The following is an 18269-nucleotide window of genomic DNA, read 5'->3' on the forward strand; positions in this document are numbered from 1 at the left end:
AATGTATCTTTGCTATACTTCTCTTCTGTAATGAGTACCAGACAGATTAAACTGAAATTCAGTATCTCTGCAACGGCTTTGCAAATGTTGTCCCCTGACAACAGGTAGAACAGTATTTCGACACTTCATCATTTTTCATAGGAAGGTCTCAAATATTTTACTGACCGAGCTCAGCAAGGCAATTCAAGGGGATGAGCTATAGAAAACAAAATTAAGGGAACGGTCATCAAAGACAGAACTGAAGAATTTGCTACTAAGATTATAACCCCATGCACCAGGACAGGCTGGGGCTGACCTGCTGGAGAGCAGCTCTGTAGAGAGGGACCTGGGAATGCTGGTGGATGATAAGGTGACCATGAGCCAGCAGTGTGCCCTGGTTGCCAAGAAGGCCAATGGGATCCTGGGATGCATTAGGAAGAGTGTGGCCAGCAGGGCGAGGGAGGTTCTCCTCCCCCCTCTGCTCTGCCCTGGGGAGGCCCCATCTGCAGTGCTGTGTCCATTTCTGGGCTCCTCAGTTCAAGAAAGATGAGGAGCTACTGGAGAGAGTCCAGCGGAGGGCTATGAGGATGATGAGGGGACTGGAGCATCTCTCCTGCGAGGAGAGGCTGAGGGAGCTGGGCTTGTTCAGCCTGGAGAAGAGAAGGCTGAGAGGGGACCTTCGAAATGCCTCTAAATATCTGCAGGGTGGGTGTCAGGAGGATGGGGCCAGACTCTTTCCAGTGGTGCCCAGCCACAGGACAAGGGGCAACAGGCACAAACTGAAGCAGAGGAAGTTCCATCTGAACATGAGGAAGAACTTCTTCACTCTGAGGGTGACGAGCCCTGGCCCAGGCTGCCCAGGGAGGTTGTGGAGTCTCCTTCTCTGGAGATATTCAAGACCCGCCTGGACAAGGTCCTGTACAGCCTGCTCTGGGTGACCCTGCTTCGGCAGGGGGTTGGTCTGGGGGATCCCCAGAGGGCCCTTCCAGCCCCTGCCGTTCTGAGATTCTGTGAAATGAAGGAAGGAAAAAAGCCCAAGAGACCTCACTTTGACTTCCACTAAAACTACACAATTTTTCATAATAATGTAGCGGCACCAATCTGAAAGATCACTTAGTCTTTGAGGGTAAGAAACAAGGTAATGGGCGTTCTTACCTGTAAGTTAGTTCTTACAGTCACAATGAGCTTCAGCCAGGGAGGAAACTTACAGATGATGTTTGTGATAAATGAAGAAAGTGTGTCACCATAATCAGGTTTATGAAATTCAGCGTCATTTAAACCATCTATCAAAATTATGTAGTCTTCCTCAGGAATTTTCCGCTCTGAAACACGAAAATAAAAAAGGATGAATACAAATTCTCCTATCAAATGACATATTTTTATACCCAAACTTTGAACAACAAGAAATAAAAATGTATCTTTATGCACAGCAATACCTCTTATGACATTTAAGCACTATTCAAGAGATTAAAAATAACATTAGAAGATAAAAAACAACATTGTCATAAAACGCTAAAAAGTGGAAGCAATCACTTTCTCAACTGATGTAAAAGGAATTAAAATATTAAACAAGGTTGTTAGCATGTAAGAGATAAGATGCATGGATATGGGAAGAAGGCGCATGTAGGTTGTTTAAGCTATTAGTCAAAGCTGCTTTTAATTATTAGTGGTTTACTTACAACTTACCCTTTATTGCCTTACTGAACAAAAAAAAGGTTTAAAATTTGCAAAAATCATAAAGACATTGGTTTACACTTTCAGTGCTGAGAAGAAAAATGTTATTTTGCAACAGCTTGAGAAACTATTCATTTTGAGCACTTGTTAAGGATGAAAATCCCAGGGGTAAACATAAAATTTGCCAGAGGATTTCGCAGATATTTGTCGACATTCAACAAAATTCAAGAACTGCAAACCAGTTTTCATAGGAATGACACATGCTCTGCTCACACATAGGCAAATGTCCTCCCCCAGCCTGACATGTATCATGTACCTGCTCAAGCTGGCACATACTGTGAAGCTAGCTTTTTGAGGGAGCTTGCTAGGGTTTTCTTACACACAAAAATCATGTCATTACATGCTTTCTTGGAAAATTGCCACATCAATTTCAAAGGAAAGAAAAAAACCACATCCACTTTGCAGGTGTTTAGGCACAGAAAATGACAAAACAAGAAAGTGTGATGAAATTTAAAAGCATCTGAAAACAGAATTTTGCACAGAATTTTATTTTAAAACTTGAAACAATTGTTCAAAACCTACCTATTATTCTTACAAACAACCACCACAATTAAGGAATCCCTTTCTCCAGGAATGTTCTGATTTATTTTTTTCTCTTACATTTCTTAGATTTTTATTCACTTTCTATGCAGTTTAGATTCAATCAATCAAGGGATTTCCAGGTCCCTTCCTGCTCATCCTACCTTTCCTGAGGTTTGAAAGTGGTTCCAACACTCCCCTTTTAAAAGCTGCTGCGGGATCTTGGACGCAAGACCTCAGGCTAAGCATGCTTTGTAAGTGAGGCTCTTTTATGAGAAGATCTCTGTATGCTGTTAACTGGTTTGAACGACAAAGTAAAGCTGCAATACTGTGCACAAATTCCGGGACAAGGCACGTGTATGTGTTGTCAGCTTGACAGTAGTGATAAGCAACGACCTGGAGAATTTAAACAAACAAACAAACAAGCTTGTTACCCCTTCAATATTTAAGTTGCTTACTACTTGGTTCACTTATGATAAAGAGTTACTAAATTTCTCTTTCAACTACAAAACACTTGTCAGCGTTAGAATAATTCTCCAACTCTGCAACCAGTCTCAGCTGGCCTGTATCAGAGAAACAGACGGGAAAACACTGACAGATTTTGACCTGGTAGGGCATGCAAAGAGGAAAAGAAAGAAACATGTCAGATTCTGGCAGGAAAACACAGTAATCTGAGTTCCTGCCTTTTGGATACGGTGGGTAAATATCTAACTAACTAGCACACATGAAAAATAACTCGAGGCTCTGACCAAGCAACCCATTAGCTATAACTTAACAACACTGTCATACACTGTGATGACCCAAGGACCACACTGATCATCATCAGGCAAAAGTAACTGACAGGCAGCTACTAAACACATCCTCACATAGCAAACAGAGAAAGAGGACAACTGGCTTTATGCTGATTCTTGCAAAGGTGTGTATTACTTACAAATAAAACATAACATAGGCCATATTTCTTTGAAAAGAAATCAAACCACAAGGAAAACATGGTGTTCACAGTAAATAAAAAGTTTGCCCTTCAGTGGCTTTCATAACATTGTTTCCAAATAACACACGTCACCTTAAAGACTGCAACAATAACCTCCTATTTTCCTCGCAACTATTTGCATAAAGTATGCCATTCAGACATTCATTATTTTCACTACTTAGGCAAAAAATAAAACACTTAATGTAACGCAATGTAACTTTTATTTGCTTACTTCAGACTCTTAGAGTATGGAAAATAGACTACACTCAGACCCAATCTGTATCATAGAATATAGATGGATTCTACACAGATCAAACATCTTATATTCTTCCCCGCCCCCCCGCCCCCGCCCCCGCCCCCCCCCCCCCCCCCATTTTGCTTTTGGAAGGTGCACAGAGCATCTACCTGTAGAGAACATACAGCTCCCTTTACAATGAAAGGATCGCAACCTCCCATATACCCAACAGGACAGATGTGAAAATCCTGAGGCAACTCTTTCTAAGACCAAGCAGAATTCAAGCAATAGCTTGAAAGGCAGAACAGGCAGGTAGCTGCTTTCACCAGTCACAAAATGTACACGTCTTTTAGAAGCGTCCAAGGCTACTGCCTGCTCTCCCACCGCTGCGTGCTGGAATGGCCAGGAGGCTTTGCAAAGCAGCCTGTCTCCCCCACGTCAGTGGTTTTTTAACACACTGAAAATCTATCACCAAGTGAAAACTCACCTTGGAAGCAAGGTGTCTTACAGAATCACCTGTTTGATTCTGGAATTCAGTACTACCAGGACAAGTCAGAGTCTTTGTTGTACTGGAACCACTTGTTGGAGGAGCAGATGGGGGTAACCGACTCAAAGGAATCTCCTGACAGGAGTCACCACCTATTTTTAAAAGACAACAAATATTAAAGAGACCAAATTTGCTGATAGCAAATGGTTTTATAGGAAAAAATCATAAAGGAATATCTTTACTGCTAGAGTAAAAATGAGAACTGAACAACAGTATTAAAAGCAGCCTGCAACTAGTCTGATAAATACAAGCTCGTATCTGCAACTTCACAGCTTTAAAACAATTCAACTGACTTTTAGATCAAAACTATAGAATTGCTGAAAGCAAAATCATGCCGACTTGAAGAGTTTCCTTATGAAAATAATACATGTGATGACTGATTTGAACTAATACTTATTATATGACTGAAGTCTTGGGAAATACAATTTCTCCTTCTTATTATTTGATGTGTCAGCAGGGTAAGTAGCAGTAATGACAGTCACACCAGCCTTCCACTAACATGGGGACTGGACTGGTCAGGTGACAGAATCCTATGGATCCCAGCAGAGGACAGAATGGGTTTCTCCATAGCTTTATTCTTGCCTCTACTGAAACTCTACGGAAAACGTGTGGTATTGAAAAGCGTGTGGTACACAGTGGGGAAGAAACAGGTCACTCCTCTCTTTCCAAACTAACAGGAGAACAAGCTACTATAGTCACGCTACCAGCAGAGTTTAGCATACGCTCTGCCTGAAGAAGGAAGAGCTTCTACATATTGTCTGCATTTTACCATCTTTTTGAAGGGCTGAGCCCATGCTATATTATGTAGAAGGTATTTGTCGAAGCACACAATTTTAACAGTCTATTCTTTCCTCACTGGAGGAAACAAGTATTTGCCAAGGAGTTGATGAGGCCTGACCACCTTAAGCCAGTAAAGCAAACAACAATCTGACTGTTGTTACCAGTACAGTAATCCAAACAAGTACTCAGAAAAGGAACGTACTTTTGGGGGATGAATTAGGGCTGTTTGAAGCTATTTGCCTCATGCGACCTCCATGGCAGCTCAGTGCCACCAGCCGTGAAATAACTGCAGTCTTCCCAAATCCTACGTTTCCAGTAATGACTGCTCCTCTGTTCTCTGCTGGATCAGGATTCTTCAGGTTTTCTTCAATCGCTTGAAACAGCCATTCTCTTCCAACAAACACCGAGTCTGTTGTTATACTTGGAACTTCAAACAACAGTGGCTTCAGCAAAATGTCTTGAGGCTTATAGGGGACAAAACGAGCTGAAAAGAGACGGCAGGGAGAAAAGTTTCTTAGAAGAAACTCGACATGCAACAAACTAGCACTGTTTCAGAAGATCATTTCATTCAGCATCCTTGTTATTTGTATTTGTAATCAGACTTCTTATGACTTTTATCATGAAAACAATAAAAAGTGATTTGCTCAGTTCAGGTCACCTCCATAACTCCTATGTGAATTAAACTGTAGAGGAGGGAAGCTACAGGTATAATCTCAGGATTTCTTTACAATGGAACCTGAGTTAATAAGTTGCAGAATCCAAAAGTTTTCTTAAAAATACATTAATAATTCTATAAATGGGGAAGTGCCAAACATTTTTCAGTTTAGAGTGAACTACACTGCTGAGCATCTCAGCATCAGGTGTTCAGACCTGTAAAGACAATTACAGAGAAACAGAAAAAAGTACAGAAAATAAATTTTTCTGTTTTAAAAACCCCCATATTTTTAAAGCAACGTAAAAAAAATATTACTACCCTGTTTTTCTGTACTTTTGAAGCCACAAGAACAGAAATTACCCAACAGAGCTAAAAGTATAATCATGTTTGATTACTTTAATCTCTACATCTGGCGAATACCTGACAAGATTTATAGAGAGAAGAATTTGGGTTTGCTTGCACAAAATTCATTATTATTTCTGTAAATTTTCATGTCTACTAATACAATGTTCTAAGGATTCATTAATCAAATCTAGTATTTCACAAATGTTATTTCAGCATTAATCTACAACTATGAAAAAACATAAATGAAAGAGGACAGCATAGCATCTGTATATGATCTCTCAAGATCAGTCTTACCAGGAATTTGCTTAAGTTTTTCTGGTTTGAATTGTTATTGGTTGTGACAGATGCAGCTGACTCCTTGCCCAAACTAGCGGCACTTTGGTTCAGGCTCCAACGGAGGCAAGGGCCTAAGCCGCAGCCCGGCCAAGAACTGCTCTAGTTCCAGTCTGCTCTCTGGAAACCCGCGAAGGAGCCGAGCGACACCGTGAGCATCGAGCTCTGTGAGCCCGGAACTCGGGTCACATGGTCAGCACACGCCTAGCAGTGGCTCTTCCACGGCTCACATATCCAGGCACAACGGCAGATGGGGGCACAAGCAGTCTCACGCGTGCCTTTCCCACGGCACGTAACCTGACTACGAGCCAACCGCCTTATTCCATAAAGACAAGAGCCTGCGGGAGCCTTCACCGAGCTCTCCCTGCTCAGCAGCGTGGCAGCACGGCAGGGACCTCCCCTCCAGCTGGGATGCCCCTCAAGGTCGCCCCGCGAGGCAGGCAGACCTGGCACCAGTGGCAGATTTTTAGCAGGTGACCGATATGGCACATAACCTTGGGTTACAGTGCACTAGGATTTTGTCTTGGTAACTTTGATTTTTGTCTTGGTAACTTGGTGTCACTGTTCTATCCTCTGTGCAGTAAGTGACAGAGTGAGCCCTGCCACTGAACTTTGTTAAGTCTCACTTTCACGACATCATGTTTCAATAAAATCACTTTTGCTGATACTCTTGACAGTGGTTCTTAAGTGGTCTAAAGCAGCCACTTGCAACACTGGTAAATTAACAGAGCCTGCATATGACTAAGTTAGTTAAGAGGAGGAAACAAAAAATTGCATACATCACTTGCATTTAACATAAACCTGCTATTTTCAGACTCAGAGACCAGAGACATTGAAGCCCATATTAGTCATAAATATGTCTAGTGGTATTAGATCAGTTTTCTTCTTAAAACAGAACTCTAATGACAGCCCCTTGAAGATTTAAATTCAGCACAGTATTTCTTGAGTTGCAGTACAGTCTTATCTGAATGTCACATGATAAAATCCAGCAGTCAAGTAAATGTTCAGCACAGTTCCTGAACACTGGTATTACACAACTTTGCTTCGAGATTCACATGGTCTGCACTGCACTGCCCATGCACACTTAGATAAACAATATCCTGATTTCTTATTAAAAACCACACATTCAACTTCTAAACCACAGCATGACGTGGAAAAAGTGTAAGCGAGCATCTTATTTTAAGGACATGCTGAGTGATCTGTCAAACACAGTCTGAAATACCACTTTGTGGGATGGGTGTGTTCACAGAGATCTCAGAACATCCACGTTACACAACTACGGCAGAACTGTACTGACCACGCCAAGACAGACGCAGATGTAAATATGTATACCTTTACTTTCCTGTTGCACTCTTCCGCCAGCAGTGTTGTGCCAAGGTAAGCGAATTGAAGTGCGTAAAGGAGCATTTCTTTGTCCATCCAAGTAGCTCAGATCTTCCAGTTTGGTTGAACTTGTTGCTGCAGTATTAAAGGATTGAAGCTTATTTTTCTCTCAGCACAAGTTACAAAGAACTCTATTATTTATTACAGTTCTTTCTTAAACATAGTACTTACAGATAAGTTTATCTAGACAATGGCAGTGGTTGAAGTCATTAATGTTATAATATTTACAGAATGGTTTTCAATCAAGTTTATGAAAGACATAGTTAGATTTTTCCCCTTTCAGATGGCCCTCACATCTGCCTTAACTTCCTCACACGCCAAACAGTTCTCATGTTAACACAGTTTCCTTTTCACTATGAGAACAATCATTATCAGCGAGGTCAGAAGTGTTAGGAACAGGTTCAGATACTAGCTGCTAGTACACTAACTGTGGGTAAGTATTTACATTCTTTTTTTATCGAATGTTACAAGAATTTTGGATAACATTTTTTATTTTCTTCAATTTTTAAACCAAAATGACAGCTATACAAAAAAAGAGCTGAAAATCCAGAGAACATATTTGCCAAATTATATCAGGGATATATAGTTTTTCACCAGAAATAAACCAAATGAGTATTCATGTTAAGCAAAGCTGTTTTCAAATTTTTATCAAATCAAAAATCTTCCATCTGTTGGAGGGACAACACAGCATGGCACAAGCAACTGAGACTTCTGGAGTGCACTGAGAACAACTTCCTGACTCCCGCAACTGAGAAGCCAAAAAGGAACGACACTCTGTTGGACTCAATCCAAACAAGGAAGAACTTGTCATAGATGTGAAAGCTGGGGGCAGTCTTGGCTGCAGTGACCACGAGATGGTGGAGTTCAGGCTCCTAATACGAGAGAGCAGAGCAAAAAGCAGGGGCACACCTCCAGATTTCAGGAGCACGGACTTTAACCTCTTTGGATTTTTGCTTGGAAGAATCCCATGGTGTATAGTCCTGGAGAGAAGAAGGATCCAGAAGAGCTGGCTGACACTCAGTGATAACCTGATAACCTCCTGGAGCTCAAGACAGGCCATCCTGACCAGCAGGAAATAAAGCAAATATGGCAGGAGGCCTGCATGGATAAGCAAGGAGCTCTTCAGTGAACACAGGCTGGATGGTGCTTTGAGCAACATCTTTTAGTGAAAGATGGCCCTGTCCACAGCACGGGGGTTGGAACTAGGTGATATTTAAAGGTCCCTTCCAGCCCAAACCATTCTGTGATTCTATGATACTGTAAGATGATGACTGGCTTGGTGGATGGGGGGAGAGCTGTGGAAGCTGTCTCCCTCGACTTTAGTAAGGCTTCTGACACTGTCTCCCGTAACACTGTCATGGACAAGCTGATGAAGTACAGGTTACGGAAGCGCACAGTGAGGCAGACCCAGAACTGGCTGAATGGACGGGCACAGTGTTGTGACCGGTGGCACACAGCCCGGCTGGAGCAATTCATTAGCGCTGTACTCCTGCAGTCAACACTGGGTCCAACACTGTTTAACATCCTCATTAACGACCTGCACGATGGGACAGACTGCAAATCACCACATGTGCAGATGATACAAAACTGAGAGGAATGGCTGATACGCCAGACGATTGTGCTGGCATTCTGATGGACCTTGACAGGCTGGAGAAATGGGCTGAGTGGAATCTCATGAAGTTCAACCACGGGAAATTCTTCCAGCTGAGAAGGGCTAACCCCAGACACCAGTATGCAGTGGGGCTGACAGGCTGGAAAGCAGCTGTGCAGAGACGGACCTCCGGGTCCTGGTGGCAAACAAGTTGACCATAAGACTGCAATGGAGCCTTCAGGCAAAGGTGGCCAGCAGCATCCGGGGCTGCACCGGGAAGAGCATTGCCAGCAGGTTCGGGAGGCAATCCTCCTCCACTCACCACTGATGAGACCACATCTGGAGGGCTGTCTCCAGTTCTGGGCTCCCCAGCAGAAGAAATATAGACTTACTGGGTATTAACTGCGTATCACCTCTTCCGAGGGTAACGCAGGGAAGTCAAAACTACCTATCCAAGTTGCAAGATGCAAATGCAGTTTGCAGTGGGTTGTTCAGTACTCAACTAGCAGAAAGTCCAGCCTGAAAATTCAAGTCCTGTCAAATTCACAGCAATGAAAGAAATCCTGAATGCAATGAATGAATACTAAACCAATGAAATGAAAGAATGACTAGAAAGAGAGCCAGTGCCAAAAAAAGCCAATGCTCTCGTGGATGTCAATTTAAAAATATGAGAGGCTGGGCAGAATTCCTTTGCATTGAACCGGGAGGGAGGTCTCAGGTTTAAATTGAGCTTGTTCAGCTTTGAAGAGAGATGGCTAAGGCAGCAGCTTACTGTCACTCTTCACCTAAGAGGAGGCCACACAATCAGACTCTTCTTGCAGGGGCACAGTAACAGGGTAAGAGACAATGAACATAGGTTGGAAGATGGCAAATTCACACTAGACATACAGGACAAAAAATTCACTGAGGATACCCAAACAAGCTGCCCAAAGATGCAGGGGAATATTCATGCTTGGAATTACTCAATACTCAACTGAACAAGGCCTTGAGCAAACTGTTCTAATTGGATGTGCTTCCAGTAAGACAGTGGAGCAGAAATCTCCAGGGGCCCCTTACAATCTAAAGTAGTCTACGCTTTTTTAACATTCAGAAAACTCAGGCACTCATGAGTCGAAGAGAAGCCAAAGCCAAAGTCTGGGGATCTGTGTTTCAGACAGCTGTAACAACGAAAGGGCAGTTATTGCAGTCCTCTTTGGCAACAAAGCCATTTAGTTCAGAGTGAAATTCCCCAAAATTTATGCAGGAGTGCTACAATATCTGTCAAAAGAAGGTGGTTGCTGCTTCCTCCCCAGTCATGTCCCAGAGTCAGCAAAACTAGAGTCCGTCTCCAAAAGGCACTAGTTTTAAAGGGACACACAGATCAAGTACGTGGAAAAAAACGTGAGTCACTCACAAGCAATACAAATGCTCCAAATGATAACCAGAGCAGAACACATGAACTTGGCATATGATGCAGAGCTGGAATATCATCTTCGTCACACTCATGAACTACAAACGTTTTCTTCAGGAAGAGAATAATGCAAGACAAAAAGAAAAGCAGGAGCATGGCATGGTTACAGTCGACCTTGAACTTCAAAATCGGAAGTGAGATGTAATAAAAGGGGAAGCAGTAACAGCAAGACACAATTCAATGACTCCTGCAACACTGCTGCTTCTCTAGCAGGGACTGGAGGTGTGACAACTTCCAATCCCACACCCATCTAGGAAAAATTTCTTCAGGCACCCTTATCTGCAAGGATACTGCATGTTAACTTCTTGCACGTGTAGCACAAGTACCCCTTTTTTAAAGAGGGATATACAGCATTGGCACTCAAAAGCCAGAGAACAGTCATTTACAGGTTAAATGCACAATACATTTCACAAAAATCTGTAGCCCAAATCTCTGCACTATCAGATACCTAAGATCAGCATACTACAGTCCTTTGATGTGGGACATTTCGCAGAGAGCATTAACTTTTCAGCACTATAGCTCAGCTCATTCAATAGGCAAATTTCAGATAAATCAAGCTACTTTCAAAGCAGACTCCAAAATTGTTTCTAACATTTGTAATTTTGTAACTACACAAAATACTTAGAGATGTGCAAATTCATCACCGTAGTTTGCTGCTGTCCACTGCAAGGCGTTCACTTTTGTCAGCAGGGTGACTCAAACACAGCAGAAAGCCAGAAAGCTTTGTGCTGTGACAACAGCAGTTTTACAGAGAACCACGGTACACTCTCTCCCCCTCTAAAGCTGGGCATTATTGTATTCAGATCATAGTATGCTGCTGCAAAATAATCCTTCAACAGCAGAATTCTGAAACAACGTGCTAATAACTTTCATGGCATTTTAAAATGTCAAATTACCTTTATTAAGACTGCAGTGTGTGCTTCAGTATCTCTCACGACACTTCATGTCATGCGTTTAAGTGCTCAAGGCCAGGCTGCACAGGGCTTGGAGCAACCTGCTCCGGTGGAAGGGGGCTGGAACTGGGTGATCTACAAGGTCCCATCCAACCCAAACCGCCCTGTGATTCTATGATTCGTGAAGCATTCTAAATGTAGGACTGCGGTTTTTTTAAAGCATTGGATTTTGGCTATTACTGACAAGTCTTCAGTTCTTGATAACATTTACTGAGCTGTATATTAGCATCTTTTTCTGTTGTAATTCCAATGTATTATCATTTGTCGGACTTTTCTGGAATAAACACATTATATACTTTCTTTGAAAATGAAATGGAGAATATCTCTTTTTTTTTCCTCCCAGCTGAACCAGTGTTTCTGCCTTCACAATAAAAACACAGAACTAGTGCTCATGTAACAATCTATAACCTTCCAAAATTTACAGTGATATTGTCAGAACTTAAAGATTCTTTACAAGATTGCTGGCATGTTCTTTGCCAAAATTTTGCCATTGACAATTTCAAAAGTAGGTTTCCTAGCAACATTTCCCCTACACATCTTGTCATACTAAGAAAATTCTATGTACCATTTTTTGCTTCACCTTTTCTACTAAAGATACTCCATTTACTGACAATATTTTCTAGATGGAATGAAGTATGATATCCTCCCCTTCCCTCTAGGAATCACCAACTCCCAAGCCCTAACCTCATTACTGAAGTTTTCCTCACTCTGCATTTACCAAGTTTTTTAACTCTGAATTTTTAGTTAGCCAAACCTACTGCCATCTGTATGGCACCCCATGCTTCTGAACACTATCAGAACATTTTTCTTGCAGGGTTATATTTATGCAAGTGAATTGCTGATTACTACTAGAATTTGAAGGGCTCTACTAATAGATTTCAAGCCAGAAGTGCTTTTTCAGAGCTTCACCTATTTCACAACACTTAGAAAAATAAAGGTAAGGTCACATATGTATCCCTCACAGCTGAACAGACTCACATTTTCTGAATGAATGGTTCAACAGGAATGCAGAATTTCACACAGTTCTTTAAAAAACATACACATCACTTGCTCAACAGAGATCAAAGTATGATTGTGGTCTTGGTTTCAGTCAGATTTACAGATTTTGCAAATGTGAGCATACACAAAAACAACAACCTCAAGGATTAGCTAACAGCAGACACATTCCTAGAATGACTGATGGACTTTTGAAGTGTTCCCAAAGTCCTGACCTAATCAAAACCTACTAAAAAGCATGATAAATGCCCTCTATATGATAATTTTAAACAACTTAGGTAATGCTTATCTTTTCACTTTAGAACCTACGCTCTTTTCTTTTTGTCCTATAAAAATACTTCCATATGAACAACATAACGTCACCAGGAAAATTCAACAGAATTGTCCTATCATTAAGAACATCCTTTTTTTCTACCTCAGGACTTTACCTGCAACGGAGTTTGGACGAGGCATTATTAAAGAGCCAGAACTTTGAGCGTAAGGAACGGGACCCTCTCCTGTTGGTACTTCTTTTGGCAAATTCTCAGCAGACCCAACAGCCTCCTCTTCTGCAACTGGTGAACAATTATCTGTTCTTCGATCATGATTAATCCCTTGATGTTTTCCAGCTCTGAGACTCCCATCCTTGCTCCATTCCAAACTGGATCCACTACGATCATCATTTTCTGATGAACTTGTTATAGTTGCTGAAAAATCGAGAAACAAACCCAGCTAAACTATACATCAGAGATAAATGGCACACTCAATATGTGTTACAATTTTCATACTCCAATAGCACTTTGGGCCAGCAGATACTCAAGTATTTCTTCACTGGACATTTTGTTGAATTTAAGGAATATCATCTTTTATCTAAAAGAGCCAAACAACACAGATTTGCAGATTCGGAAAAACACCTGAGAAAAGAGGCAAGAAAATGTTCTGAAGAATCCAGGTATATCTTTAGAGCTACGTAATTTGTGCTGAGCAAAAAAAACCAAAAAACAACCAACCAAAACATCTATGACTTTATATGAAGAATCTACTACTTCACCAAAACATGTCTCAACTTCTTTTAAAAATTAAAATTCTAGAACATCTTGCAAATTGGCAAACAATTCTGTAAGCATAGAGACAAAAAAGGCTCATTAAGAAGTAAAAATAGCATCTGGAGCAAGAAAACAGTTTAAATTCATCTTTTTGATAATTCACACTTTTAAAGACTAGTATTTTACAAAATTCAAAATTCAATTCTTTAAAAAAACTTGCACATTTCTCCCAAAGTTGGGAGGCTTTCCACAAGCCTACCTGTGACCAAACATCCCACGTACTGTGAAGCATAAATGATACCAGTTCAATGTTGTTTGGAGATCTAGCTCATCCAGCATGGACAGCTTGGCTACATTCGGATGACAACCATCCTGCACTCTCACATACCTGCCGAGCTGATCCGGACAGCAAGCTCACAGCAACTGAGCTACATACTACTCCTTTCTTAAGTACTTACCACATTTCACTGTCAGAAAGAGCATACAGGGCTAGATGCATGTTTGATCACACCCAGAAGAGTATATGAACAAAATTTCTAGGTTATATTAAACATACCGATTTAGGTTTTTACAGTATTTCAGTGTACTGCAGTACACAGTAAATCAGAGGCTCAACTTTCTTGTTTGTTTGTTTCTGATGTCATTATAAACCAACCAGAAAACATTTACAAATGATTTCTCAATACTTTGTGAAACTTTTTAGCAGCAAGATGTGGCTTTTTCTACGATGAAAATTTCAGATGCTCTAAAATAAGCAACACAGAACTAGACAGACCCTCAGCTAAAAGACAACTGAAGACCACACTGGGGGTTCTGGATGCTGCATTACAGAACAGTAGTTTTCCAATGCTGTAGTGATTTGCTCGATGAAAGCTGAAACAACACTAACTACATTACCTAGAGTGCTCCAAATACCTCGGCTTGATGGCTGAGGGTTATTAGAGTGCATCTTTAGTTCCTCAAGATTGCAGTTAATCAACGCCTCCTGAAATAACTGAAGGCGTGAAGAATTTATACTACCAAAAATAATGTTTGATAAAACTACGTTAATGTACTCGCATAAGCACACTTTGCAAATATATACTGTTTTTTCTATGTTTAATAGTGAAATGACTCTGTTTCATTTAAAACCCTTTCAGTACTTAAACTCTCACACAATAACTGAACAACATATATTTATGCAAGGTTAAGCCAACGCTCAGTGCGTTTTGAACACTTGAAAGTTCACCTAAATCAATGAGAACAGCATACCTGCATGACATAATCACTCAAAATTATCTTGGAAACAGTTAGGTCTAGACTAGAAACCAAATAAACCAACTGATGAGTGGAAATAAAACATGAAGAAAAAAAATAAGAAGCTTGTTAATTCAGGAAAAGTGGTAGTGTGGTTTCTGTTTTGGTTTGGGGGATCTTTTTTTGTTTCATTTTTTTCAGGAAGAGAGGTAAGAAAACTTAAAAACTTCAGGTAATGTTTAAGATTACTCAGTTATAGATTTCTGTGATTCTTACCTTGACCCAGCTTCTAAGACAATGTATTTCATTATAACTGCTAGTTTACATATGAATGTATGCAACAAAGAAAAATACAAAATAGGATGAAAGGGCATCAGGATTAAAAAAAAAAAAAAAAAAAAACCCACACAAAAAACCCCAATGCGAGCTCAAATAATAATATCTATGTGAACTGTGGGTCCTTCCCAGGCTAAAATTCTAAATATTAAAGGTACATATGTGATGATTCTACACGCCACTGACCAAACCATTAAGTAAAACATTCCGGTCTACCAGAGCGCAAATGCAGAGAGTGCTCCTTCGAGCTCTGAGGCCCATCTGCCCAGAGGAAGCACCAGCAGCTCTTCTTCCACACCAGCGGCAGGGCATCTACAGCCTTGCAGGATGACGAGGTACTCGTACAACTTTGCCTTCTTCCAGCTTAGCATTAGCCTCATATTCACAAGAAACTTAAGATCTGATGGTTAAACTCAAGAGCTTGTATTCTAAGAAATACCAGCAATACGACACACATTTTAGAAGCTACGACACACATTTTAGAAGCAACAGAAGAAAAAGCTTTTCAGGCATTCCATTAACCTCTGCATGCAGCTTAGACTGTTCTTCCGTATGACAAATTTATTTCATTCTCATGGTTGTGTCAAAAAAATCTGGCTCCTCCTGAAGTACGAAATATTTAAAACCACGATTCCTCCTGGAGTGAAATGTAGCATCAGGAAACCTTGCTGCTCAAGATTTCCATATTGAAACAGGGCCAAGCATCCAGAAAAGCTCACATTTTGGCCAGTAGCCCAGTCTTTTCTCCCACTTAGCTCATTGCTGAAGATTAAAACCTGCCTCCACTACTATTTTGTCAAATTCAATAAAAGTAAGGAAGAGTTTTGACTACGGTGGTAAAACATTAGAAAACTAAAAGCAACTTGAACCAGAAGTAAAAAAGCAGGAAAGGGAGAAAGGATAGATTTCCCATCAGAGTCCGCTGGCCCAGCAAGCACAGTGGGAGTAGAAATACAACGGAAGCCCACATAAGCAGCATGAAAGAGCAAGCTATTTTCATGGTTGGATGCACTCTGTCAAAGACATTAGAAAACTTATACTTGCTAAACATAATTTAAAATGCACATTTACTACTAATAACAAATTTCAGTGCACAGACACATTTGTATTTAAAAACCAAAACCATGGTCATTTATCAGAGAGATGCCTCTTACTTCCCTTCTTGGTTTCATGCCTCTGTAGATGTAAGGGGTGCTGCCACAGGTTGCCAAGGGGTGTTCAAATTCGACACGAATGACAGCTCAGCAGAACTGCAGCAGATGATTTTCATACGGTCCCGTGATCACAAACCACATATACTCGACTGAAGGAGTTATAGAGGAGTTCCCCCCCACCCTTGTACCTTCTCTAGGGTGTTTCCCCCCTGCTCTCACAATCATACACTTCACAACTCCACCCTCCTCTCTTCTCCCTGTGTAGTAAAGGACTCTTTTTCATGTTTTTCCTATTTTTGAAACTCTCCTCTTCATTAATTCAATAAGTAACTTTTACCACTGGGTTCAAAATTATTTTCTTAAAAATATCAGTACTTACAAGGTTATACAACAGACGATGTAGCTGTCATGCCAACTTCACTATTTTAAATAAATATGAGGCTAGTTCTGACCTCAGTTAGACAATGGGCATGTTCATAGCTTATTTCGAGCTTGCAAAGCATGGGTAGTGGGGTTCATGACAGTATATAAACTTGTCCACTGAGAGGAGGGAAGCTCTCACTCAAGAACACGTTTTAAAGAAGGTTAAAGAACAGAGCTCCAGCCTATTATCCTGCCTTTCTGGAAGGAAAGAAGGAATCCACTCCACTCCAAAACCATCAGCTGCTTCTATAGTCTTGGATGAACTATGCTTTACAGATACTCTAAATGTATTTATTCCAAGACTTCATAAACTATCTGCAAAAGAAATGCATCTTCTGTGACATTAAACCGTATACACAAAACACGAATGCGTCCTGTCCTTGGGCTGCAACACCTCACAGAAGAGCTCCGTAAGGCTGAAAGTACGTCATTAACAGACAATCAGGATCCCTTTTTCTTCTTCTGTATCGCCTACCAGAGCAGAAATTTAGTGTATTAATAATGCCAGTTTTTATACTCACATTGATGCTACTCTCACCGATACAAACAAAAGTTGCATGCAAACCAGTATGCAGTCCTGAAACTTTTTTGCAAAGTTAATACAGTTTTTCAGTGCAGTACTGCTTTCAACAAATGAGCACACACACTGGTTTAGATCTCCATACAACCAAGTACTCCAAACCAACATGGCTCCTCTTTTTATAAATGGCAAACACTCACCACTTAGAGAAGCCTTAAGAAAGGTCCCAAATTTTTAAGAAACATGTCTACACAGAAGTGGCACACCTACACATCACTTACAGAGATAGTAAAAGCTTACGCACAGACGCGTTGACAAAGGTAGAAGTATCTTTGTAACCATGTCCTATCTGGGAAGCCTATTTCGGTTTACGGCACAACTCTCCTAGATCCCTGTGTCATTCAGAGAACCGATTTAAACTACTCTATTGAAAAAGCAAAACCCCTATAAAACATTTTAAACACGAAATGAGTAAATTATACTAAAAGACAAACATTTTTTGCAAGAAGAGGCATTATTGTTTCTTCTACTCATAGGCTGCTGTATTTTTATACCAATACACTCACTTGTACAATCATTTTAGTTTGTTTTATACCTGTATCAGTGTAATCAGAACAGGAAACCCGAAATTCTGACAAAACCTACAACTAACGTACTCTATTCTCAAGTCAGGCAATGACTGAGATCTGCGAACCCAAGAGCTACAATTCCGATATAGCTTTCACTTTGCATCAAAATGTTAATACTGTCTCAAAACCAGATCTTACACAAAATTGACCACGGACAATAGCTTTTACCAATCTACTATGGAATGAGTAAATCATTATTTACTCATTCCATAGTAGATTGCTAAATGGAAGGAGTAAAACAAAATAAATTTCTAAAACTGAAAATACTTAAGTGTTATACAGATGAGTCTTTTCACCCACGACAAACATCTGGTTTAGGGTAACTGATCATTAAAAATAATATTTTGCTGTAACATAATTATGACTATTAATTATTTCACTTTATAATAAAATGCAAGAATATCTACAAAGGCAGAGTAAAGTGACGTTAACTGTGTTATGAAAACATGTATTATCACTACTTCTTGGCAGGTACT

At 40.5% G+C, this 18269-nt stretch overlaps 1 protein-coding gene across 6 annotated transcripts in view; it reads right to left on the minus strand.

Moving 5' to 3' along the window:
- Positions 1–18269, minus strand: part of TANC1 (tetratricopeptide repeat, ankyrin repeat and coiled-coil containing 1) — a 114420-nt gene that overhangs the window by 22889 nt on the left and 73262 nt on the right. For all 6 annotated transcript variants that reach the window (XM_075430906.1, XM_075430904.1, XM_075430903.1 and 3 more), the window contains 6 exons: positions 12899–13156; positions 7430–7555; positions 4967–5248; positions 3925–4076; positions 2397–2628; positions 1135–1301 (listed from right to left, as the gene is read on the minus strand). In XM_075430906.1, coding sequence (XP_075287021.1) covers positions 1135–1301; positions 2397–2628; positions 3925–4076; positions 4967–5248; positions 7430–7555; positions 12899–13156 — 1217 coding nt within the window. The remainder of the gene's footprint in view (positions 1–1134; positions 1302–2396; positions 2629–3924; positions 4077–4966; positions 5249–7429; positions 7556–12898; positions 13157–18269) is intronic.

This window comes from Opisthocomus hoazin, chromosome 9 (assembly GCF_030867145.1).
Source record: "Opisthocomus hoazin isolate bOpiHoa1 chromosome 9, bOpiHoa1.hap1, whole genome shotgun sequence".
NCBI lineage: Eukaryota > Metazoa > Chordata > Aves > Opisthocomiformes > Opisthocomidae > Opisthocomus > Opisthocomus hoazin.